The sequence below is a fragment of the Telopea speciosissima genome, chromosome 9 (genome assembly GCF_018873765.1).
Source record: "Telopea speciosissima isolate NSW1024214 ecotype Mountain lineage chromosome 9, Tspe_v1, whole genome shotgun sequence".
Lineage (NCBI taxonomy): Eukaryota > Viridiplantae > Streptophyta > Magnoliopsida > Proteales > Proteaceae > Telopea > Telopea speciosissima.
This window is the reverse complement of record NC_057924.1, coordinates 42,837,988-42,863,470: the sequence shown is the minus strand read 5'-3', so window position 1 is coordinate 42,863,470 and position 25,483 is coordinate 42,837,988. Positions and strand designations below refer to the sequence as shown.

The 25,483-nt window shown below is 39.3% G+C and overlaps 1 protein-coding gene across 1 annotated transcript; it reads left to right on the top strand.

Moving 5' to 3' along the window:
- Positions 1–20,456: 20,456 nt before the first annotated feature.
- Positions 20,457–23,982, top strand: LOC122638928 (disease resistance protein Roq1-like). The gene is made up of 2 exons (XM_043831778.1): positions 20,457–20,631; positions 22,893–23,982. Exon 2 carries the CDS (start codon positions 23,062–23,064, stop codon positions 23,980–23,982), a length of 921 nt encoding a protein of 306 aa, XP_043687713.1. The 5' UTR covers positions 20,457–20,631; positions 22,893–23,061.
- The last annotated feature ends 1,501 nt before the right edge of the window (positions 23,983–25,483 follow it).

Below are 25,483 nucleotides of genomic sequence, written 5' to 3'. Positions count from 1 at the left end.
GCACGCTGCCTCAGGTAGTCACGGAAGAGTCGTTGATCCTCAAGGATCTATCGCTGTAGGTCATTGATCTGACCCATAGTTGCTGGGGCATTGGGGTCAGGTACCACCTCCACCACCACTTCGTTGTTGGGTTCGACCACCGCAACTTGATCATCGTCTGGGATCTCCCTCTCCAGAGAGACATGGTCCTGGTTATTGACTCTGTGACGTGAGCTCTCTGGAGGAGGTGATTCATTCCCTTCTCTCGGGGCATTATTGATGGAGGGAGCAGTCTTCTTGCCTCATGGTGCCATGGTATGAACAGTTATGGAAACAAGCTAGTAAAGGTAATGGCTAGGGTCGTTCCCACAGATGGTGCCGATCTGTTGCATCAAAAAATCACTCAGCGGTCCTTCAAGTTCCGTAACCTGCAAAAGACCATGGGTGACAAAGGAGAACCGGTGTGGTTCCGACCTAGGACTCTTCGATGCCTAAGTTAGATCTCTCTGAGCAAATAGATGAGTGAATAGTAGTATTCGACATGAGTTAAGATGTCCCTTGATGGGGCTATGTACCTTGCCTTTTATAGTAGAGCATGCCGGTGTGGAGAGTCCCAGTTGATGTAGAGTGTTTGCCGTAGGTGATAGAGTCCCTAAGTAGCAGGGCTTATCCTTGATAGGTTCTCTTCTCGTGAGGCGTGGTGTCACGATAGACCTAGTAGTCGTCTTCCTATCAGAAGTAGTGTCATGATAGACTTAGCATCCTTGGTGGATAGACCTCATCTACGTGGTAGATGAGGTTCCTAGTATATGAGTCCGTTTAGACTACGTGACTCGATAGGCGGTGGCCTAGAGTCCTTGGTGATGCGATCCGTGTCTTGTTGATGGCGGTGGCGACTGCCGTGTTCGAGGGAGACTGTGCCTGGGGATAACGTGTTCAGGGAATCTATGTCCCAGGGTCTTCGCCCAAGGGGGTTGGCGCCCAAGGAGGTCCACGCCCCAAGGGGGTTGGCGCCCAGGGAGGTCCGCGCCCCCAAGGGGGTTGGCACCCAAGGCTGGCCGTGCCCGATGGGGTTGGCTCCAGTGGGCGTTGGTGGTCTGCATCTGCGGTTGATCCTTCCTCGGATCTGTCTTGGCCCACATTCCTGGGTCGTGCCACGTGGCGACCTCTGATTGGGTGGTGTGAATATGGGTTCATCAGGTGTATCGGTTCATTGAGGTTTGACAGTCTCGTACACATGCCTTATATTAAACCATGCAACATTGTTTTTGTGGGGGGACTGATGCGTGTTTTAACTACTTACCTTGGGTGTAGGTTATTACATCTGCTTAGCATCTTGGATGTTGCACATCTTAGAATCTGAGTAGAATCCCATTGCAATCCTACCCCTTTTCTTTCGGTTCCATTCATCTACGCTGTAACGGTTGATCATGGCTTCCTTTTCATGATCCTCTTGTAAGATTGGATCTTACAGTAGGATGGAGGAGATTATTAGAATAGGAAACCCAATGGGGGAATATTGGATATTCCACCCAAGATTGGATTCCTCTAGAAATGGACATCTTTCCTCATTGAGAAAGATTGGATGGGTAGATAATTGAGTCTTCTTTGAAAACTCAATATATCACACCCATATGAAATAGCTTTTGGGGATTGTGTGAGACACAAATATATATTTTTGTGGAGGGCAAAATCACATAGAATATTTAGAAGAACCCAAAAACGTTGAGCTCTCTCTCCCTCTCCAAAATCCGTTTTCTCCCTTCTCTCTTCTTTGGTGTTTGATCCTAGAAGAACTCAAGGTGATGTGTTCCTTGGTGTGTAGAGGAGATATACAGCTTGACCGTGTGGGAATGCAAAGCTTGCGTGGAACGATCGAGAAAGGGCTATCATTGATTGGAGGTCTTGCATCTATGAGGCTTAGGTAATAATCAATCCCTGCTTCATTCTATCTTTTGAATGACTTCTCCATCGATACTGTGATCTTGTTTATGCTTCCGCTGCGATCACACTTGCGATGCCTTCAAATTATCCCTTTGGTATTCAGATAATCCATTCAGTCGATGTGAAATAAAAAATTAGAACAATATTCACTCTTTAGTGTAAGGAATATTTACGTACGTGAACGACTCACAATCGTTCAAATGAAAGAGATTATCAAAGAGAGAAGACTGTGTCTAACAGCAGTCAACCAATCGACTTGACCTGCAAGTCTTTGAGTGTGGTCCCGTCCCATGCCAAAAGTTCCTTCCGCTTACAAATTGTCAAGCACGCACGTACCCCACTACTTTTCATAAAGCACACGGCATCTCTGTAAGGCCCCACCACTTGACATGGAAAATCAAGTCGGGGTGTGAGCTGGATGTTACTAATCATCCCTTGTGATTTTAAAGACCACATATGTAGGCCAAACTACGGTCCAGGGATAAAACCATGGTTCCCTAGGAAAACCAATTATAAACCAATTAGGGTATTGCACACCCTGGGTTAGCCCATGGTGTCCCATGGGCCCCCCATTTTATTTTTTAGGGTTTCCCATGGTTGCCCATGGGAACCCTGGTGCAACCCTGTTAGGGGTTCTCCTTCCCTCATGTGTCCCAAGCAATTATAGAGCACATTAGGGATAGAGAAACAACATCTCTAATCCATCACATGGCAAGAGGGATCCATCCCATACTCGAATGCGCAGCGGAAATAAATCGATTCTAGTTTCTTTCGCATCCCATAAATATTAATAATTAATAACTGAAGGAATTAAACAAGAATTGCTAACCTGGTGAGCCTCAAGTGTTGCTCCTCCAATAAATAATGGTTCTTCCTCCAGTGAGCGCTCCAAGTAAACAGATCTGAACCTCCAATGGTGCTACTAAGGTTCTTCAAGCCAATCCCAGATGCTCTCAAATTCTTCAGCACAGATCTAGGGTTTCACAAACCCTAACTCTCAAACACAGATTAGAGAAACTAGAAGAAGAAGAAGAGATCTCAAAGAGGGAGAGAGAGACCAAAACACAGAAGAGGGGGCCAGGCAAAAACGTGGAGCATTGCCCCCTCTGCGTTTTTGGTCCCCTTTATATAACGCAAGGGTTTAATTAAAAACCCTGAATGGATAAGATTTAATCTCCTAGAGAGTCTGACTCTCTCTCTCTTTGTTTGACAGTTCTGTTTAAACTCAAAGTGCTTCTAAAAGATAAAGAAGCAAAATCTAATAGGGAAAGTATTAATTAATTACTTTATTTAATATTTATGGATAATTATGTTGGGAAATTCTAGCCCCACCTCCATAAATGTTTTGATGATAATAAACATGTAGACAAGGTTGTGTGTGTGGTCTTGTGTGTGTCTCTATGTCGACAGAAAAATAAGATGTGAAACTTGAAGACACAAAGTAAGAGAAGATAATAAAGAGAAGTTCAAGAACTAACCATTGAAGACCACGAAGGCATGACAAAGCTTGACAAGCATAGAAGACATCAAAAGAGTTATTGAAGAGTGAAGAGTGACGAAGATGCTCGTGTACACTCTTAGAACACTAATTGCATGACTGTAATTGCACTTGCATAAAATAAATGAATGAGCATGCGCATCTTTTAGGGACCTTAGGAGGATACAAATGAATCCCCTATGACCTTAGAATAAGCCAAAATTGGTTGGAAAAAGTCCCGGACCTAACCCATAAGGCATACAGTCGGAATCAAATCCTGACTGTGATCTGGTCTGTTGATCCGATCGACCGGATCTAAGGGTGTGGATAGATCGGATTAGGCAGTAGCCTCACGGGTACGTTCCCATAGATGGTTTGGTCGTTCGGATCATATGGGACGATGATCCGGTCGACCGGACATCGACTGGATGCCCTTGCTGCCTTTGAATAAATAGTTTCCAACGGCTAGTTTTTGTAATGACTAGGATCCGATCGGTCAGATCAGTTTTCAGGTCGACCAGATTGGTAAAAATAGAGCCGTTAGAGCACTTTTTGCATATGTTTCTTAGGCCATTAATGAGCCTATAAATAGAGAACATGTCAGACCTTTTCACCTATTCATTACAGTCCAAAATTCTACTTTTGTAAAAGGTGAAAAGTGATAATTGCTCTCATAATTGAAGTCTTGTCCGCATCGATCAAGAGTTGACTTCAAAGCTTTAAAGGACCTTCCCAAGCTCATTCAAGGAATTAACTCTAAAAGAAGGTCTGCATTGTGCAAGCATACATTCGCATCATTTGGCACTTACAAGGAGTACACATCACACTCCTTGCTTAGGTATTTCTACCTTATCTCTTTTTGTATTTAGTTTATGCTGTTAAGTTTACAAAGCATTGTTTGCATTGGCCTAGACTATACTTAGGCATTGCAAGGATCCTCTTATCCTTAAAAGATTTCGAATTCTATTATCCTTAAAAGATTGGGATCCTCTTATCCCGTGTAAAAAGATTGTAAATGTGTTCTTCCCACCTATTGTACTGAAAGGAAGAAACTAGTGAATTCTCTCAAGATTGAGAGGAGTAGACATAGGCTAAGTTTAGCCGAACCACTATAAATTCTTTGTGTCCTCTATTTGCGCACTCTCTTTTTCTCTATCTTATTTAATTTCTTTAAAAATTTTAAAAGGACATAAATTCAGTAGTGATAACCTATTCACCCCCCTCTAGGTTATCCAACAAGTGGTATCAGAGCGGGAGCTCATTTTGATTGAGACTAAGATCAATGGGATCTAATTATACCAATCCTCTTGAGGGACTAAATGTATCTAGACCTCCCTTGTTCAATGGAGACAATTTTTCTTATTGAAAAATTAGATTTTGGAACTTCACATGTGTACATAATCTTGAAGTTTGGCATGTTATTGAAAATGGACCTTATTCCTTTACTAAGATTGTAGATGGTGAAAGTGTGCCTATGGAAACCTCTGAATTAACTTCGACTGAAAAGGAAAAAATTCAGTTTAATTTCAAGGCTATCACCTTTCTACAATATGCCTTGACCGATTCTGAATTTAATAAGATAGCCATGTGTGAAACGGCTAAAGAGATTTGGGATACACTTATGGTTTCATATGAGGGAACCTCACAAATAAAGGAATCCAAGATTGATAAACTTGTGCATGAATATGAATTATTTAAAATATTAGAAAATGAGAGTATTTCAAGCATGTTTTTGTGTTTTACTAGCATTACCAACAAGTTGAAGGGACTGGGTAAAACATACACCAAGTCCGAAAAAATTCTCAGGTCACTTCCCCCAAGTGGAGACCGAAAGTAACAGCCATTAAGGAAGCAAAGGACCTTGACAAAGTTAGTCTGGATGAACTGCTTGGATCTCTTCTTACTCACGAAGTCAAATTGAATGATGATGAAAGATGGTCGGAAGTGAAAGAATCAAAGAAGAAGTCTATAGCTCTCAAGACCACAAATGTTTTTGACGAAGAGAGCAATGAAGAAGAGGATGTCACTTTCTCAGAAAAAGAAATGTCCCTTATCACAAAGAAATTCTAGAAATTCCTCAAGAAGAAAGGTGGAAAATACTTCAATAAGGGACAAGTTAGCAAAGGATAAGAAAATAAGAAAGCTTATGCCGCTAAAATTTCATGGGACTCAAGTGAAGAAGAAGTGGTAGGGGATTCTGATGAAGAAGTCACAAATCTAGCTCTTATGGCAACAGAAGATGACATAGAGCTAAGTTCGGCCTATCTTACTTCTAATTCTAAATATAGTGATTCAATTGATGAGATAGATATGGATGACATATATGAAGATGATATTGAAAAGGGATTTGAAGCTCTCTATGAGGCAAGTCAAAAGCTTGAAGCTTCAAACTCCTTTTTAGAAAAGCAAGTAATAGAGTTGAACAATAAAATAGATGACCTACGGATCTATATTGCCCAACTCGAAGGAGAAAATGGGAGATTGACTTCAGCTTTGCTAACCTTCACCAAAGGTCAAAAATCTTTAGACACTGTCCTTGGTACCCCTCAAAAGCCACCACAAGACAAAGAAGGTTTAAGCTATAATGGGAAAATCTCATACCATGCTAAAGATAAAGAAAAAGTGGTAGAGGGAAGAAGATACCAAGGTCAAACGACAACTTCTCATGTTCCCCCTTCAAGGAATCAAGGATATAGAAATCAAGAGCATAGAAATCAAAGGTATAGAAATCAACATTATCATGCATTTCAATATACCTCTCAAAGAAGGAATAGATCTCAAAGGGAATATGTACCTCAAAGACCTCAAAGACCCCAAGGTCAATATTATAGGTCATATGCTCCATACTCAGTGGAAAGAAACTATAGACCTCAACCAAACCATAGGCTATATATGAAATATAACTCATATAGACCTTATGACCATCAAAGATTCCAAAGAGGTAGAAGGACTCAAAACTCCTTCAATAGCCAAAGACCACAAAGGTAGAAAAGGGCACCATCTCCATTTGACATTTGTGACCCTAGGTACCAACGACCTAAGAACTATGTTTCGGACACAAACTATAGTCCTAATTACAAGACAGTTTGGGTACCTAAGGAATCTCTCAACTCTAACAACAATGGACCCAACAGAATGTGGGGACCAATGCATGTGTAAACTTTATTTTGTAGGTATGCTTGAAGAGCAAAGGACAAGTAGAGTGGTACACCGATAGTGGATGCTCCAAGCATATGACCCCAAATACAAAGTTATTTATAAAGTTGAGAAAGTATGATGGAGGATGGGTAACCTTTGGAGACAATGGAAAAGGAAAGATAATCGGCATTGAAAATATGAACATTGGAGGTACCATTATATCAAACGTCTATCTGGTAAATAAACTTGCCTATAACCTACTTAGTGTAAGTCAACTATGTAGCGTTAGATATAAAGTAAGTTTTGATGTTTCACATTGTCTAGTCTTGGATGCAAATAACAAAGTAGTATTGAAAGGAACTAGAAATAATAACATATATACTTGCATTATTGATGAAGCTAGTTCTAGTAATACTTGTATAGTTTTCTATGAAGATTCAAGTGTTTGGCATAGAAAACTTGGACATATAAATATTAAATTGATTCATTCAATAGCTTCCAAGGATCTTGTTCGAAATTTGCCCAAACTAAAATTTGACTAGAACTATTTTTGTGATGCATGCCAAAAGGGTAAACAAGTTAAAGTTTCTCACAAGTCTAAGAACATTGTTTCAACTTCTAGACCACTTGAACTTCTCCATTTGGATCTCTTTGGCCCTATTCCTACTCCAAGCTTGAGTGGTAAAGTATACACATTTGTCATTGTTGGTGATTATTCTAGATATACTTGGACTTGCTTTCTTAGACATAAGAATGATGCTTTTAATGAATATATCAAACTGTGTAAGAAAATTCAAAATCAAAAGGGCTATTTGGTCACTACAATAAGAAGTGATCATGGTGGTGAGTTTGATAATTCAAACTAATTTGGAAAATATTGTGATGATGAAGGCATCACTCATAATTTTTCTGCTCCTAGAACACCCCAATCCAATGGGGTTGTTGAAAGAAAAAATAGATCTCTTCAAGAGACTGCCCGGACTATGCTTAGTGAATATTCTCTACCTAAATATTTTTGGGCTGAAGCTGTGAATACTGCATGTTATGTTTTAAATCGTGTTTTGATTCGAAAAAATCCTATCTAAAATACCCTAGGAGCATTATTTTGGAAAGAAGCCCAAAGTTGACTATTTTCAAATCTTTGGATGTAAATGCTTTATTTTGAATACCAAAGACTCCAAAGGTAAATTTGATGAAAAATCAGATGAAGGAATTTTTCTTGGGTACTCTAGCAATAGCCATGCTTATAGAGTATTCAACAAAAACACCTTAGTTGTAGAGGAATCTATGAACATTAGACTTGATATTTCTCCTCCAAAAGAAAAATATAAACCTCTATATGATGAGGATGAGGATGAGGATGTCATTTCTGAAATTTCAAAAAGAGTTGAGACCACTTCTTTGAAAGAAGATTCTCCTATAGAAACCTCTAAAGAATATCCTTTGGACCTTCCCAAAGAAGTTAGACCTTTAAAGAATCATCCATTAGAACAAGTTATTGGTGACTTTGAATCAGGTATTCAAACTAGGTCTAAGCTTCAAAACACTTGCAATTTTTCTGCATTTCTATCCATGGTAGAGCTTAAGAACATAAAAGAAGCCTTGATGGATAATGATTGGATTTTGGCCATGCAAGAAGAACTTCATCAATTCGAAAGAAATGATGTTTGGGAGCTTGTGCCCAAACCCAAGAATAAATCCATAATTGGAACCAAATGGGTATTCAGAAATAAATTGGATGAAAATGATATTGTGGTAAAAAATAAAGCTAGACTAGTGGCTCAAGGATATAATCAGCAGATGGGAATTGATTTTGAGGAGACATATGCCCCTATTGCTAGATTAGAAGCCATTAGAATGCTCCTAGCTTTTGCTTGTCATAAAAATTTTAAATTTTTTCAAATAGATGTGAAAAGTGCTTTCTTGAATGGGTTTATTGAAGAAGAAGTGTATGTATCTCAACCTCCTGGTTTTGAAAGCTCTTCTCATCCTGATCATGTTTTTAGATTAAAGAAAGCTTTATCTGGACTTAAATAGGCACCAAGGGCATGGTATGACAGATTGAAGATATTTTTTATAGAAAATGCTTATACCATTGGTAAGATAGATACTACATTATTTGTTAAACGTAAGGGCTCTAATTTGATTATAGTGCAAATATATGTCGATAATATTATATTTGGTGCTACTGATGATTCACTATGCATTGAATTTAGCAATTGCATAAAAAGTGAGTTTGAAATGAGTTTAATGGGTGAACTCAATTTCTTTTTAGGCCTTCAGATCAAACAAACTGAAAATAGAATTTTTATCAATCAATCTAAATATATCAAAGAGTTACTAAAGAAATTTGATATTAACTTCCAAAAGGCCTCTAACACTCCCATGAGTACCTCAATAACTCTCTCAAAAGATGAGAGTGGAACCCCTATTGACCCTACTCGTTATCGGGGTATGATTGGAAGTTTGCTATATTTAACTGTAAGTAGACCAGATATTATGTTTGGTGTTTGTGCATGTGCTAGATTTCAAGCTAGTCCTATGCAATCACATCTGAGTGCAGTACAAAGAATTTTTAAATATTTAAAAGGAACCATTGATATAGGATTTTGGTATCCAATGCACAATAATTTTGAATTACTTAACTTTTCTGATGCTGACTTTGCTAGTTGTCCTATTGATCGTAAGAGCACAAGTGGTACTTACCACTTTCTTGGATCTTGTCTGGTTTCTTGGTTCAGCAAGAAGCACAATTGTGTTGCACTCTCAACTACCGAAGCTGAATACATTGCAGTCGACAGGTGTTGGGCCCAAATCCTTTGGATGCGTCAGACCCTTCAAGATTATGGACTCCATTTTAATCCTTCCAAAATATTCTGCGATAGCACCAGCACCATAAATCTAAGTAAAAACCCTATTCTTCACTCAAGAGCAAAGCATATAGATGTTCGCCATCACTTTCTTCGAGACACTATCCTAAAGGGTGAAGTAGTCCTCGAACATATTGAAACTGCAAAATAAGTCGCTGACATCTTTACCAAACTACTGTCCGAAGAACGTTTCTGCGATCTTTGACGCAAATTAGGTATGTGCAACCCTTTTCTCTAAGAAGAATCCTCTGAGCCCGCCCTTATAGGTCTTACGATCGAATTCTGGGCCAAACTGGCCAAAAAGGGTATAATATCTTAAAGACAATTTGGGTTGTAATATCTTAAACGTACTGCTTTAGATTTGCAATGACTTCTTGACCTGATGCACTTATCTAGGGGGAGGGTGCTTTTATTTCGGACCATGTGGTTTAAAACTTTACAACTGTGTGCTTTCCCTGCTTTGAACTTTTATTCCAATATGGTTGACTTATCTATTAGTTGCAATACTTTGATTTTGCATATGACTCACTATTGTAGGGGGAGGCTTCTCTATCCTTTTTTTTGTTGACAAAAGGGGAGAAGATATATGATGATTTGGTGATTTGGACTTATATATATTTTGACTTTTATAAGTTGGTTGGACTTTGAAATATATAATCATGTCCATAGTTTAATTTGCTTGATCTTATACTTTGCATTTTATTTGGTTGCTTGGTCACTATACTTGCTATATATATTGCTACCAAATCATATGTTTGTCATCATCAAAAAGGGGGAGATTGGTGGGGAATTCTAGCCCCACCTCCATAAATGTTTTGATAATAACAAACATGTAGACAAGGTTGTGTGTGTGGTCTTGTGTGTGTCTCAATGTCGACAGAAAAATAACATGTGAAACTTGAATACACAAAGTAAGAGAAGATAATAAAGAGAAGTTCAAGAACTAACCATTGAAGACCATAAAGGCATGATAAAGCTTGACAAGCATAGAAGACATCAAAAGAGTTATTGAAGAGTGAAGAGTGACGAAGATGCTCGTGTGTACTCTTAGAACACTAATTGCATGACTGTAATTGCACTTGCATAAAATAAATGAATGAGCATGTGCATCTTTTAGGGACCTTAGGAGGATACAAATGAATCCCCTATGACCTTAGAATAAGCCAAAATTGGTTGGAAAAAGTCCCGGACTGAACCCATCAATCATACAGTTGGAATCAAATCCTGACTGTCATCCGGTCGACCAGATCTCAGGTGCATGGATTGGATTAGGCAGTACCCTCACGGGTACGTTCCCATAGATGATCCGGTCGACCGGATCATATGGGACGATGATCCGATCGATCGGACATCGATTGAATGCCCCTGCTACGTTTGAATAAATGGTTTCCAATGGCTAGTTTTTGTAATGGCTAGGATCCGGTCGATCGGATCAGTTTTCAGGTCGATCGGATTGGTAAAAATAAAGCCGTTAGAGCACTTTTTGCACATGTTTCTTAGGCCATTAATGAGCCTATAAATAGAGAACATGTCAGACCTTTTCACCTATCCATTACAGTCCAAAATTCTACTTTTGTGAACGGTGAAAAGTGATAATTGCTCTCATAATTGAAGTCTTATCCGCATCGATCAAGAGTTGACTTCGAAGCTTTAAAGGACCTTCCCAAGCTCATTCAAGGAATTAATTCTAAAAGAAGGTCTGCATTGTGCAAGCATACATTTGCATCATTTGGCACTTGCAAGGAGTACACATCACACTCCTTGCTTAGGTATTTCTACCTTATCTCTTTTTGTATTCAGTTTATGCTTTTAAGTTTACAAAACATTGTTTACATTGGCCTAGACTGTACTTAGGCATTGTAAGGATCCTCTTATTCTTAAAAGATTTCGGATTCTCTTATCCTTAAAAGATTGGGATCCTCTTATCCCATGTAAAAAAATTATAAATGTGTTCTTCTCACCTACTGTATTGAAAGGAAGAAACTAGTGAATTCTCTCAAGGTTGAGAGGAGTGGATGTAGGCTAAGTTTAGCCAAACCACTATAAATTCTTTGTGTCCTCTATTTGCGCACTCTCTTTTTCTCTATCTTATTTAATTTCTTTAAAAATTTAAAAAAGACATAAATTCACTAGTGATAATCTATTCACCCCCCCTCTAGGTTATCCAACAAATTACAATTAGCACCATATCCATTAATTAAATAAAGAACCAATTAAAATAGCAAATTCTAAATAACTCCCTATATGATAATAAATTATCATATACAACCCCCCCACTAATCAACACCATCATTATGGAATCTAGGGCATGTACACATGTACTGCCAAACCCCATTCCATAGTACATGTCCATATAGGAGTGTCTGTGAATCTGATCGGGTCCCGCAAAACTCGATAAAACACTTTGTTTAAATAATCATAAATAATCTATTATTTTATGTAAAATAGATTTTTGCAAAACCATTTCCAAAATGGCACTAGATCCAGATTTCGATCCGACCATGCATAGATAGTCTCTATCTTGGTGTTCCCCAATCGGGCAGTGGTGACCATATTGGATAACTCCTTCACTCACAAAGTGTTCACGCATTCCCAGAACACCGGCTTTGACTCACTTGAGTCTCAGTCATTGATGAACCAAAGAATGCGATTACACTTCGCAGTGACAAGGTTCCCTCAAGCAAAGGGTATCGGTGACACATGTCTATCCCTTCCTACATCTGGCAGTAATACATGAGGGAATCGACAAAGTAGATTCTTTGCCAATGCACACATCAAACATGTGAGCACTCACATTCTTACGCTGACATCACATGTCTAGGCATACCCAATGCGACGACCATATGATAAGGGTGCCCAGCCAAAACCCTAGTCGTGACTACCATTTTAAGTAAAACTTAGGGACACATAATGCTCAAAAAGTTTATATCGCATGTGACAATATCAAACTAAAATGTATAAATGTTCAATACAAAGGTGAACTAGGTCGAACCGGATCGAATCGGGTTTGATGGACAGACACTTGTCCAACAATCTCCCACTTGTACGTCAAAGCTAATTCCCCATACATTTTAAACTCATGCCCTCCATGTGTTTCTCAAACACTCCTGGTGATAAACCCTTTGTCATGGCATCAGACACATTTTCAGTTGTGTCCACTTTGGAGATATTCACGTCGCCCTACTGGATAATCTCTCTGATGAGGTGATACTTCTGCTGCACGTGTTTGTTCCTCTGATGAGCCCTAGGCTCCTTATCTTGTGCAATGGCCCCTCTGTTGTCACATAACAGGGGAATGGGGCCCTTGACAAGATCAGGGACTACCTCCAAATCTAATAGGAATTTCCTCAGCTAAACACCTTCCTTTGCTGCATCACAAGCTGCAAGGTATTCTCCTTCGATAGCAGAATTGGCTGTAGACTTTTGTTTTGCACTCCGCCACACAATGGCACCTCCACCCATTAGATATTCCATCCCAGAAGTGGATTTTCTGTCATCCTTGTCAGTTTGGAAATCCGAATCTATGTATCCCAATACTGACAACTGATCAGATCCAAAAACCAAAAAATATTCCTTAGTCCGCAGGTACTTAAGGATATTCTTGACAGCACTCTAATGCTCGCGTCTAGGGTTAGATTGATAACGAATTACCATACCTACTGCATAGTAAATGTCCAGCCTCGTACACAACATAGCGTACATAAGACTCCCTACTACTGAGGCATAGGGAATCCTCTTCATCTCTTCAATGTCTGTCTGAGACTGAGGACATTGAGATCTGAAAAGATTGACTCCATGTCTGAAGGGAACACTTCCCCTCTTGGAGTTCTCCATGCTGAATCTGGCTAGGACTTTTTCTATATAGGTAGCCTGTGACAAGCCTAGCATCCTTTTCTGGCGATCTCTTATGAGTTTGATCCCAAGGATATAGCTAGCTTCACCAAGGTCTTTCATCGAAAACATTGTGGATAACCACTATTTTACTGATGAAAGAAAACCTACATCGTTACCAATCAGTAATATGTCATCTACGTATTAAACAAGAAAACATACTGCCCTCCCATTGATCTTCTTGTAAACGTATGGTTCATCCATGTTTTGATCAAAACCAAACGATTTGATTGATTGATCAAACCTGATGTTCCAGCTACTGGAAGCCTGCTTCAGCCCATAAATGGACCTCTGTAATTTGCACACCTTTCTTTCTTCCTCTGAGGAAGAGAACCCCTCTGGTTGTTCCATGTAGATTTCCTCTTGAAGGAATCCATTCAGAAATGCAGTCTGCACATCCATCTGCCAGGTTTCATAATCAAAGTATGCAGCGATAGCCAATAAAATCCTGATGGATTTCAACATCGTCACTGGTGAAAAGGTTTCCTCATAGTCTATACCCTCTTTCTAGGTATAGCCCTTTGCCACCAGTCTTGCTTTGAATCTTTTGACCTTTCCATCTGCGCCCTTCTTTCTCTTGAAGATCCATTTACATCCAATTGGCTTGATGCCAAGTGGTGGATCGACTAGAGTCCAGACCTTGTTGGAATGCATCGAATCAATTTCAGAGCGCATTGCCTTCTGCCACCTAGTGGCATCAACATCCTTTAGAGCCTCAGAGTATGTCATCGGATCATCATCCGATTCAACCAATACCATGTGGAACTCTTCCACAATTTTCTCTTCGGTTAGAAGAGTAAGCCTGGTGGGTGGTCTAATAGTCCTCCCACTGCATCGAGGTTCTTCAGGTGTTGGAATTTCAGCGGGTATGCCAATTGGTCTCATTTCAGGAAGTGATGTTTCTGAGCTATCTGATAGCTCTTTAATGACTAATGGTTCGGACCTCTGGGTCATCATTTCTTCCTCTAGAAATGTGAAGTGTTTACTTACAATGACCTTCTGGTCAACTGGGTCATAGAAATAATAGCCTATCGTGCCTTTGGGGTAGCCTAGGAAATAGCATCTCGAAGTCTTGGATTCCAACTTGTCTATCTGTTGCTTTCGCACATGTGCTATGCAACCCCATACCCTAAGGTGTTGAATACTGGGCTTTCGCCCTTTCCACAACTCAAAGGGTGTCTTGGCTACAGACTTAGATGGAACCCTATTCAAGATATATATCGCCGTCTCTAAAGTATACCCCCAGAAAGAAAGAGGCAGCTCGCTATAAGTGAGCATCGTCCGGACCATATCCAATAGGGTCCGTTTACATCGTTCGGATACACCATTTTGTTGTGGTATGCCTGGATTAGTTAGCTGACTAACTATCCCTTGGGATATGAGATGATCTTTAAACTCATCTGATAGATACTCCCCTCCACGATCTGATCATAAGGACTTGACGCATTTATCGAGCTGTCTTTCGACTTCAGCTTGGAATTCTTTGAATTTATCAAAGGCCTCTGATTTCCTATGCATCAAGTATATGTATCCATATCTAGAGTAATCATCGGTGAACGTAATAAAGTACTCATACCCATACCTCGCTTGTATGTTTATGGGTCCACACACATCAGTGTGTATCAACTCTAACAGATCTGTGGCTCCAGTACCTTTATTGCTAAGGGGTTTCTTGGTCATTTTGCCCTGAAGGCATGACTCACAAGTGGGGAAGGGTTCCACCCTCAGACTTTCTAAGGGCCCATCCCTCACCAATCTACTGATTCGGTCCACATTAATGTGACCTAATCTTAGATGCCATAGATATGTTGAGTTCACTGGAACTGCTTTCCATTTCAAATAAACATTTGAACAAACATTCGTTCTAATAGGGCAATCTAGAAAATACAAACCACTTTGCATATATCCAGATGCCACAAAAGAATTATTAAGACGAACAATTAATTTAGAATTAAAGGAGAAACTATATCTGTCCAAAACGAGTTTTGAAACTAAAATAATCTTCCTCTTAAAAGAGGGTACATAATAGCAATCCTTTAAAACTAAACTAGCAGAACTAAAATTTAAAATAAAAGTTCCCACAGCTATCGCCATGGTCTCAGCTTCAGTGCCCATCAGAAGACACACCTCATTTCTTTCCAGGTTCCTTGTCTCCTTGAACCCCTGCAAATCATTGCAAATGTGAACAGTGGAACCACTATCTACCAACCAACAATTGGTCGGTTCAAAAGATAAATTAGGCTCATAAAGAACGTGACCTGTCTTTAGCAGCATCTGTTTCATCCGACTTCTTATCTTTCATAGTAGCTAGGTAAGCACGACAGTTTCTTTTCCAGTGACCCTCCTCCTTGCAATAGAAGCACTTGCCTTTGCCTTTATTGTCAGACTTTTCACCCTTGGGTTTCAGGGTTTTACCCTTATTTCCCTTTTTCTTCTTCTTTCCACTTGAAGAAGGCTTTGCCTTAGTTGCATTGACCTCAGCCTTGTCCTTTTTCAAGGACGCTTCAGCCTCTACCAGTGCGTTAGCAAGCTCGGTGAGCTCCATCTCCTTATCGGACATCATATAGGACATCTTAAAGGGTGCATAGGCAGAAGTGAGTGATACTAAGATCACATCGGTCTTGTATCGTAGGCTGAAATCAGTCCCCATGGATTCTAGTTTTTCAAACAGATTGATCATTTTCATTACATGATCCATCACCGGAGTCCCCTAGGACATCTTGGTGTTGTGGATTTGACTCACCACATCAGAATGGGCATGCGTCAACTGCATGTTGAACAATTCAGTATGCTTATTCATCTTACCCCCAGCAGTGCGTATATCCTTGATCGAGTCTAGAACTGAATTTTCCAACGATCCTAGGATATAAAGTGACGCCTTGGAATCCCTCATGTGGAACTCCTACATCTCTTCATTTGTCTCAAAATCATTTAGGTCGGGTTGAGGAGGAACTTGTCCATCAAGAACTGTGTATAGTCCTTCAGCAGTCAGGAGCAATTTACTGCTCCGGTACCAATCGACATAGTTTGTACCATTAAGTTTGTATTCACTACTGAGTGTCAAAAGGTTGGAATTAATGACAGCCATCGTATAATTATCTACACATGTACAAGTAAAAAAACACATGCTAATTAACAACCATTGAAATTAAAATTAAGCACACACACATCAATGGTCTTTCATGATTTGGGTTTCCCTCATAACCCAGAAGATGAATTGGATACCTACAACCCTTGTATGCATAACTTACCCTGTCGGGAGTCATTATACACACAATGGTAGTGTGGACTAAGCTTTCCGCCTCATGGGCTTCCAATATTTTTGGCCACCTGGGTGTCATGTCCAGATCCTGTCGGCTGACATACACCCAAGTCATGTACTTACATATTGCATTAGTTAAAATCATGGAATCATGAAAGATGGCTCACTATCACAGTGCCCTCTCACTATCCATACCGTAACATATCTTGATAAAGATAAATATAGATAGATGTGTGACAAAGGTCCTGGCAATGTCTTGTCGGCTTATGCGGGGTCATGTCACACACTTTCTACATTTATCTTCGATAGGAGGCCATGGACATGTCTATCGATTAAGACTAGTCTATATCATACATGTATTATGATTAAAGATGGATTAAGCAACTCTCGCATACATGGATAGATTTAAACAACATAATTAATCAACATTAATTAAAAGTGATTATGGGATGGCGACATTTTTATCAGAAGCAATTAAAGAACCCTCCCAATAAAAATAAAACTAATAACTTTGGGTGCATTGATTATGCCATGGATGCCACGCCTTGATCATCTCCTCCGCCCGATCACGCCTTCAAAGTAGGTGACTTGCATCTCCATAAGCTTTGAGCGCCACATGTGGATCACCATCAACATGCCCTGGGAGTCCTAACTCCTCTAAAATTATAATGGAAACCTAGGAAAAATTCTATACACTTTTCTTTCCAAAATAATAAAGAAACCCCGCACGGAAAAACCAACCCACCATTTGGACTGCCCATGGGGTGGAGTACAATTGTTTACAAAAAAGATAGGGGGAGAGAGAGAAAGAGAGAGAAGCATCACATCCACCCATAACCCCATGTATCACATACATAAACAATCCATCCATTTATTAGAATGCCATTCCCATAATCACATCATAATATAATTTCATGTATGGGCATTAAAGCAAGTAAACAAAAATAAAACATGGATTCCTTCAATTATTGAACCACCACATCAAATGTGATAGCATGTATCTAAGCCCATGAAATTAAAATCATAATTTTAATTACAAGTGGGTGGAGGGAAGAATCCCTTCACCCATCTTCTTCCTCCAAAAAACAAAACAAATGAATAATAATTCTGTTTTGAAAAATCGGATTTTTTTTAATTTTTTTTTAATGTTAAACTGGAGGGAAAACAAGGGGGGTGCATGCAACCCACATGCGCAGGCTGCAGGCACTCCCTGCGCAGCCTTTAGGCCCAAGGCCCACGGGCAGCAGCCCATGGCTGCAAGCCGCAGGCTAAAGCCCACGGACAGCAGCCTGCAGGCCCTCAGCCCGCAAGTTTGCTGCCCGTAGGCAGCAGCCTATGAAGGCATGCGCACAAGGGCAAGGTAATGGGGGAGGGCGTGCGTAGAGGCTTGGCAGTGTGCGCTCCCCCCCCTCCCAACATAAAAACATGATTAAAAAATTTTAAATTAAAAATTAGTAATCACAGCCTAATTAGATACATGCTTCAATAATTGGAATTAACAAACAAATAATAAATCCATCATCACATGGGTACGTTGTTACACTAACAACCTTGTAACTACCCATGTGCATATGGGAAGGTTGTTACAACAACCATAATTTTAACCACCCATGTGCAACTTGCATCCCACTCATGACAATCATATTAATCCATTAATTATTCAATATTCATGGGTGGGAAAGGTGGCTCTGATACCACACTGTAGGCAAAACTACGGTCCAGGGATAAAACCATTGTTCCCTAGGGAAACCAATTATAAACCAATTAGGGTATTGCACACCCTGGGTTAGCCCATGGTGTCCCATGGGCACCCCATTTTAATTTTTAGGGTTTTCCATGGTTGCCCATGGGAACCCTGGTGCAACCCTGTTAGGGTTTCTCCTTCCCTCACGTGTCCCACGCAATTATAGGGCACATTAGGGATAGAGAAACAACATCTCTAATCCATCACATGGCAAGAGGGATCCATCCCATACTCGAATGCATAGCGGAAATAAATCGATTCAAGTTTCTTTCGCATCCCATAAATATTAATAATTAATTACTTAAGGAATTAAACAAGAATTGCTAACCTAGTGAGCCTCAAGTGTTGCTCCTCCAATAGACAATGTTTCTTCCTCCAGTGAGCGGTCCAAGTAAACAGATCTGAACCTCCAATGGTGCTACCAAGGTTCTTCAAGCCAATCCCAGATGCTCTCAAATTCTTCAGCACAGATCTAGGGTTTCACAAACCCTAACTTTCAAACAAAGATTAGAGAAACTAGAAGAAGAAGAAGAGATCTCAAAGAGGGAGAGAGAGACCAAAACGCAGAAGAGGGAGCCAGGCAAAAATGTGGAGCATTGCCCCCTCTACGTTTTTGGTCCCCTTTATATAATGCTAGGGTTTAATTAAAAACCCTGAATGGATAAGATTTAATCCCTTTGAGAGTCTGACTCTCTCTCTCTTTGTTTGGCAATTCTGTTTAAACTCAAAGTGCTTCTAAAAGGGAAAGAAGCAGAATCTAATAGGGAAAGTATTAATTAATTACTTTATTTAATATTTATGGATAATTATAATTAGCACCATATCCATTAATTAAATAAAGAATCAATTAAAATATCAAATTCTAAATAACTCCCTATATGATAATAAATTATAAGATACAACCCCCCACTAATCAACACCCTCATTATGGAATCGAGGGCATGTACACATGTACTGCCATACCCCATTCCATAGTACATGTCCATATAAGAGTGTCTGTGCATCTGATCGGGTCCCGTAAAATTCGATAAAACACTTTGTTCAAACAATCATAAATAATCTATTATTTTATGTAAAATGGATTTTTGCAAAACCATTTCCAAAATGACACTGGATCCAGATTTTGATCCGACCATGCACAGACAGTCTCTATCTTGGTGTTCCCCAATCGGGCAGTGGTGACCATGTTGGATAACTCCTTCACTCACAAAGTGTTCACGCATTCCCAGAACACCGACTTTGACTCACTTGAGTCTCAGTCATTGATGAACCAAAGAATGCGATCACACTTCGTAGTGACAAGGTTCCCTCAGGCAAAGGGTGTCGGTGACACATGTTTATCCCTTCCTACATCTGGCAGTAATACATGAGGGAATCGACAAAGTAGATTCTTCGCCAATGCACACATCAAACATGTGAGCACTCGCATTCGTACCCTGACATCACATATCTAGGCATACCCAATGCGACGACCATATGATAAGGGTGCCCAGCCCAAACCCTAGTCGTGACTACCATTTTAAGTAAAACTTAGGGACACATAATGCTCAAAAAGTTTATATTGCATGTGACAATATCAAACTAAAATGTATAAATGCTCAATACAAAGGTGAACCGGGTAGAACCGGACCGAACCGGGTTTGATGGACACACACTTGTCCAACAACATATTCAGAAACTGAATAGGATTTCTTTGATGTGGGTGGGTGGGTGGGTGGGTAGAATAGGATATCAATATTATCATCCTTCTTGTGGCTGGTAACAGCTCCAACAACAATCTCTGCAAGTTCATGGCTTCATCTTCATCATCATCAGGGGCTAGTAGTAGTAGTAGTAGTTCTTCATCTGCGTCCTCCCGTCGTCCTTCTTCTTCTTCTTCTGATGTGTTTATCAATTTCAGAGGTTTAGATACTCGCACAAACTTTTTCAGTCTGCTTTACAATGCTCTAATAAAAGCTAGAATCGAAGCATACAGAGATAACAAAGAACTCTTGGAAGGAGAAGAGATTTGCCCATCTCTTCTAAGAGCTATCTGAAGGTCTAAAATCTCGATACCTGTCATCTCTGAAAAATATGCAGAGAGAAAATATTGTCTCTTGGAATTTACTGAGATTTGGGAGTGCCGTAAATCTAACAGTCAAACCATTCTACCTGTATTCATTAATATTGAACCACGGGATGTTTGACATCAGACTGGAAGTTTTGAGGTTCCATTTCAGGAACACCAAAGGAAGTTTAAGCCTGCTATTGTAGAGAGTTGGAAGGATGCTTTGAAAGAGGTGGGAGATCTAAAGGGATGGACTCTCAAGGGGGACGCAACCATTGAGTAAGTCATCTTACTCTCCTTACAAACTTATTATTCCTAAGCTAGTTGTTTCCACTCTTCATATGTACTATATTTTTAACTTGAGGGTTTATCTTCTTCTTCCTCCTCTTTAGGATCGGTTAGATGTATTAGCTAAACCAAAAGAAAAAAAAAAAAAAAGGTTAGATGTATTAATAAGTAGGTGTATATACATATCACATCTGCATGCCATTGATTTTAAGTATATTTATGTGATTTTGTATGAATATAATATATACATATATATGAAATAGTTGGAAAATCAGGTTTTAATAGGGCCGAGTTGCCTAGCTCAATCGAGTCAAAAATTTGGAAAACCTGATCAAGAATCGTGTAGAGTAGATCAGGGTAAAAATCGACGAGACTCAGTCATAAATCATCCGAGTCAAATAAGACTCGGTATTTTTACTCGAGTCATCACAAACTTGGCTAGTTTAATTGTTTGTTTAAAAACAATAAAGCCGATTCACTTAAAAATTGAGTTGAGTAAAAGAGTAAATCCATATTCTAAAGCAGTAAGAAACCCTCAACTCCTTGTCTCCCTTCTCTTGCTTAATGGTATAAACTCAAAATGCATTTATATGTGATTCCTTAAATTTTTATTTTAATTTTCCCATTTATATATATATATATATATATACTAATTCCTACATATTATTGCATTATAAAATAAGAAAAAAATGTGACTCACCTTGACCGGGTTTGACAAGGCCGAGTCACCAAGCTTTTCTGGAAAATGCTTTGAGTCAGAAAACCTAGTTTTCCAACTCTGCATATGATATCAGCTGTTGACTAATAACTGTATCTGTATCCGGATTTCGGATACATATTAAAATGTGAAAGTTGTATATCTAATTTAGACAACTCAGGTTCTCCCGCTCTAAGTTCATGCCCAACTAGGTTCGGCTGAGTCCTACATGTGTGAGCTTGAGGTTGGGCTATGCTGAGCTTTGATTAGACTTAACACCTTGGGTTAGGCCCGGGTTCTATAAATCCCAGCCCAAGAAGGACTTGTCAGCTGGGAGGTAGAACGATGCTATCTCATCCATAATTATTATGTTACCGCTATTGTTTTGTGTATTTTCATCATATCTAATCATCCGATTGTTTTCACTTTTCATCCTCAAAAGTCGATACTATTTAAGATCCCTCTTACAAAAGAGGAAGTCTTATTTTTTTTTCCATAAGTTCACCAAAATGACTGAATTTGATTGGGAACAATAAAATATTATACATAAAAAAAACTAGTAGTAGAACCAAAGTTTTAAAAAACAAGAGCATAAGTTTGTAAGCATAGCAAGCAATTATAATTAAACAAAATTTTCACATTGAAGAGAAATTGTCCTTTGTATTTTAATATTAAATCACTATAGTACTAGACTGACCATGACAATGAGCGAGTTTCCGCTGGATGTATGCTTAGCAGTGGGCACATGTAGCACCATCTTTTAGGGCAAACAAGGAGTATTCTTGGTAACAAAAAGGACATATGTCTACTAATGAACATACGTGCAATGGGGAGCCACGCTTCATGATAATGCATAATTGACTGGAATGAATTATTACCTACAAAAAGGAAGTTAATTACCATAAAATTACCCTCTCCTCAGGTAGTTTGTTCTCTGACTTTTATCAAATTAGCTGTAGGGTTCTAAAAAAATAAATAAGGGCGCACGTTCTCTGTTCGGGAGTTGCACTAGGCACAGCCTATGCTCGGACACATGGGGCGGGACAAGGGCGGGGTTTAGGTCATTAGGGGGGGTCATTTTGCCCACCCCTAATGTGTCTGGGCGTACCCTGCGCCCCAGTGCAGAGAACTTTATCCCAATAAATAAATATTGCGTTTAGGTTTTCAAAACAAACAAATTTTAAACAACTTATACTGTGATACATATTATATGACAATATAACCTATTGTTGACCTCCTATCTTTGTTCTTTAAACCAATGTTGTTTGGTCCATCAAAGGTTGACGTTGTTTCCTATCTACATGTGGATCAATAAGGTATCAATTTTGTTCCTTGTTATGATTTGGCATGCATTATTTGATGCTATTTATGCCTTAGTTGTGAGACAAATGTGAACAATAAAAAATACCCTTGATTCTCATTATTAGTGCTTACCATTTATAATACTTTTTTTCTATTCCATCTAAAAGTTGAGGAATCTCTTATTTTTTTGTATTAGATAGTTACACATCGTTACTTATTATTGTGATTTACTCTTTAACATGAGAAATTACAGGGATCAGTCAAATTTAGTCGAGTTAATTGTTCAAAGGGCTTTGAGAGAACTAAAACGCACCCCATTGGATGAATGTAAACACCCTGTTGGAATAGATTCCCACATTGATAAACTACTTTCTTTGTTAAATACTGGTTTCGATGATGTAAGATTTGTGGCAATATGTGGCATGGGCGGCCTTGGAAAGACAACTATTGCAAAGGCTATCTATAATTGCATCTTTAGAAGCTTTAATGGAAGTAGCTTTCTTATAGATGTGAGAGAAGAAGCTTCACAAGGAAATAAAGGTTTAGTTTCATTGGAGAAGCGACTTCTTAAAGATATCTTGGACAGGGACGAAGACATAAGCAATTCTTCTCAAGGATCAAAATTGTTAGAAAAGAGACTTCATAGAGAAAAAATTCTTCTTATTCTCGATGACGTGGACAATTATAAACAACTTGATACATTAGCTGGTGGAATAAATTGGTTTGGTCAAGGAAGCAGGGTCATCATAACAACTAGAGATGACCATTGTTTGAATGTACATAAATCTGATAAAGATATCAAAATATATAAGCCTAAAGAACTAAATGCTGAGAATTCTCTTCAACTCTTTAGTTTGCATGCCTTTTCAATGAGCAAACCTCCTGAAGATTTTAAGGAGCTTTCATGTGAAGTCGTGCAACATGTTGGTGGATTACCCCTAACCCTAGAGGTGTTGGGTTCTTTTCTATGTGGCAAAAACAAAGATGAATGGAAAGATACATTAAGAGGATTGAAAGATATCATTGATAACAAGGTCTCTAGAATGTTGATAAGAAGCTATGATGATGAGGTCTTTGCAAGGTTGATGATAAGTTACAAAAAACTAAGTGACCAAGAAAAAATCATATTTCTTGATATTGCATGCTATTTCATTGGATGGAAAGCAAAAGAAGCAATTCCATTATGGGAAGCTTGTGAGTTGAATCCAAGATTAGCCATAAAAGAACTCACTCAAAAGCACCTACTAAAGATTGATGATTATGGCAGATTGAGAATGCATGATGAACTTCGATTTATGGGCAAGTACCGAATCCACTTACATTTATCTATCAATCTTAATTAATTAATTAATTTCTCTCTACTATACCTAACTTTTTTTAATAAATGGGGGATGCGACATCCATGACATGTAAGTGGGTCCAGAGCAATGTTGTCATCTTCTCTATCATCTTCTTTCGCTTGCATTGCGCTATAATTTTGCCCTTTCTCGTTTCAGGCAAAAGATTTGTAGTACTTCCAGGCCACTCATCCATGCACTCTTGATTTTTTGTGTGTGAATGCTATAACCATTTGATTGTATCTGTAAATCGGTGATGGGCCTGAGGCCCAACTGGTCCACCCACATGGGGCAGGCCGGTCGAGCCAAAAATAAGAGAGAGAGAGGGATCGGTCACTTACTGATTGGCCTATCCCAGGGTTTTAGCCTATACATAGATATAAAGCATAAACCCTAGGTGTGCATCAGTTAATTAGATCTCTCCCTCTTTCAAGTTCTGTGTTTTCATAGGGTTTCCATCGTTGCCTAGGGTTTTGTGGTGTGGAGTTCTTTGTGGAGAGGCCTGTAGAGATCGCGTGGTGCTCGTAACTGCAAGCTGCCTTCGATCGTCCCTTCCACTGCGATTCCATTTGGTTCAGGTAATTCCTAAACCTCTATGATTAATGGAATGCTCGAATGCTAACAGTGGCATCAGAGCCAATTAGGGCTTGTTGTTCGCAAATTTTTTTGGAGAGAAATATGTTTTCTTTTCTTCTTCTTCTCTCCCTCTCGATAGCCCCCCTTGGCCACGCGGCCTTGGCACACGGCGTAGCAGCAGTGCAGCTACTGCTGCAGCCATATGCAAGGCACGTAGTAGCCAAGGGCCAGCCGCATGCGGCAACGGCAGCAGCCAGCCTCGGCCAGCAGCTGCCGTGGCCGCACACAGCCGGCAGTGCCCGTGGCCTTCGTGGGTGTTTTTTTTATACCTGCGGGTCATGTTTTTTAAAAAAAATGATGAAGGGGACAACAGCCATGCTCAGCAGTGGCCAAGCACAACTGCTGCAGTTTGTACATAAGAAAAACAAGGAGAAGAAAGAAAAAGAAGGAAAAGGAAACTGTTAAATTAATGATTCTGTAATCATTAAACTTCTTTTTCAAATGACATAATGATGTTAATCATTAAACTTATTTTTCAAATGATATAATGATGTTATGGATGTTTTTTTGAATAGTCAATTAGCATACTATTTGTCCACTGTGGAGTAGTTTTATAAAAAAAAAAAAAACTTGTGGAGATATTGTCTTGTTTGGCCGCGCCATGGACAGTTTTTTTAGGGGAAGGAGATGGGTGAAGTGGGAATCCCTTCACCCACCCCCTTATCTTTTTCCCTAATGGGCTTATATGTGATATGGTTTTGGCTAGTTACAACTATATGCATATGCTTTGATTTGTTATACATGCATTGGGGTTTGTCAATGATATAGTTATTTATGCGATTTCTTTATTGAATAAATCACGTATGTTTAGAATATCATGTATTGGTGATTTGTTCTTGTGGTCCCCAATAAATTTTGAAGGATCTCCCCT

Bases quoted from the DNA above. Each gene is read 5' to 3' on its own strand.
- LOC122638928 (XM_043831778.1), top strand. From the start codon at position 23,062: ATGGGCGGCCTTGGAAAGACAACTATTGCAAAGGCTATCTATAATTGC.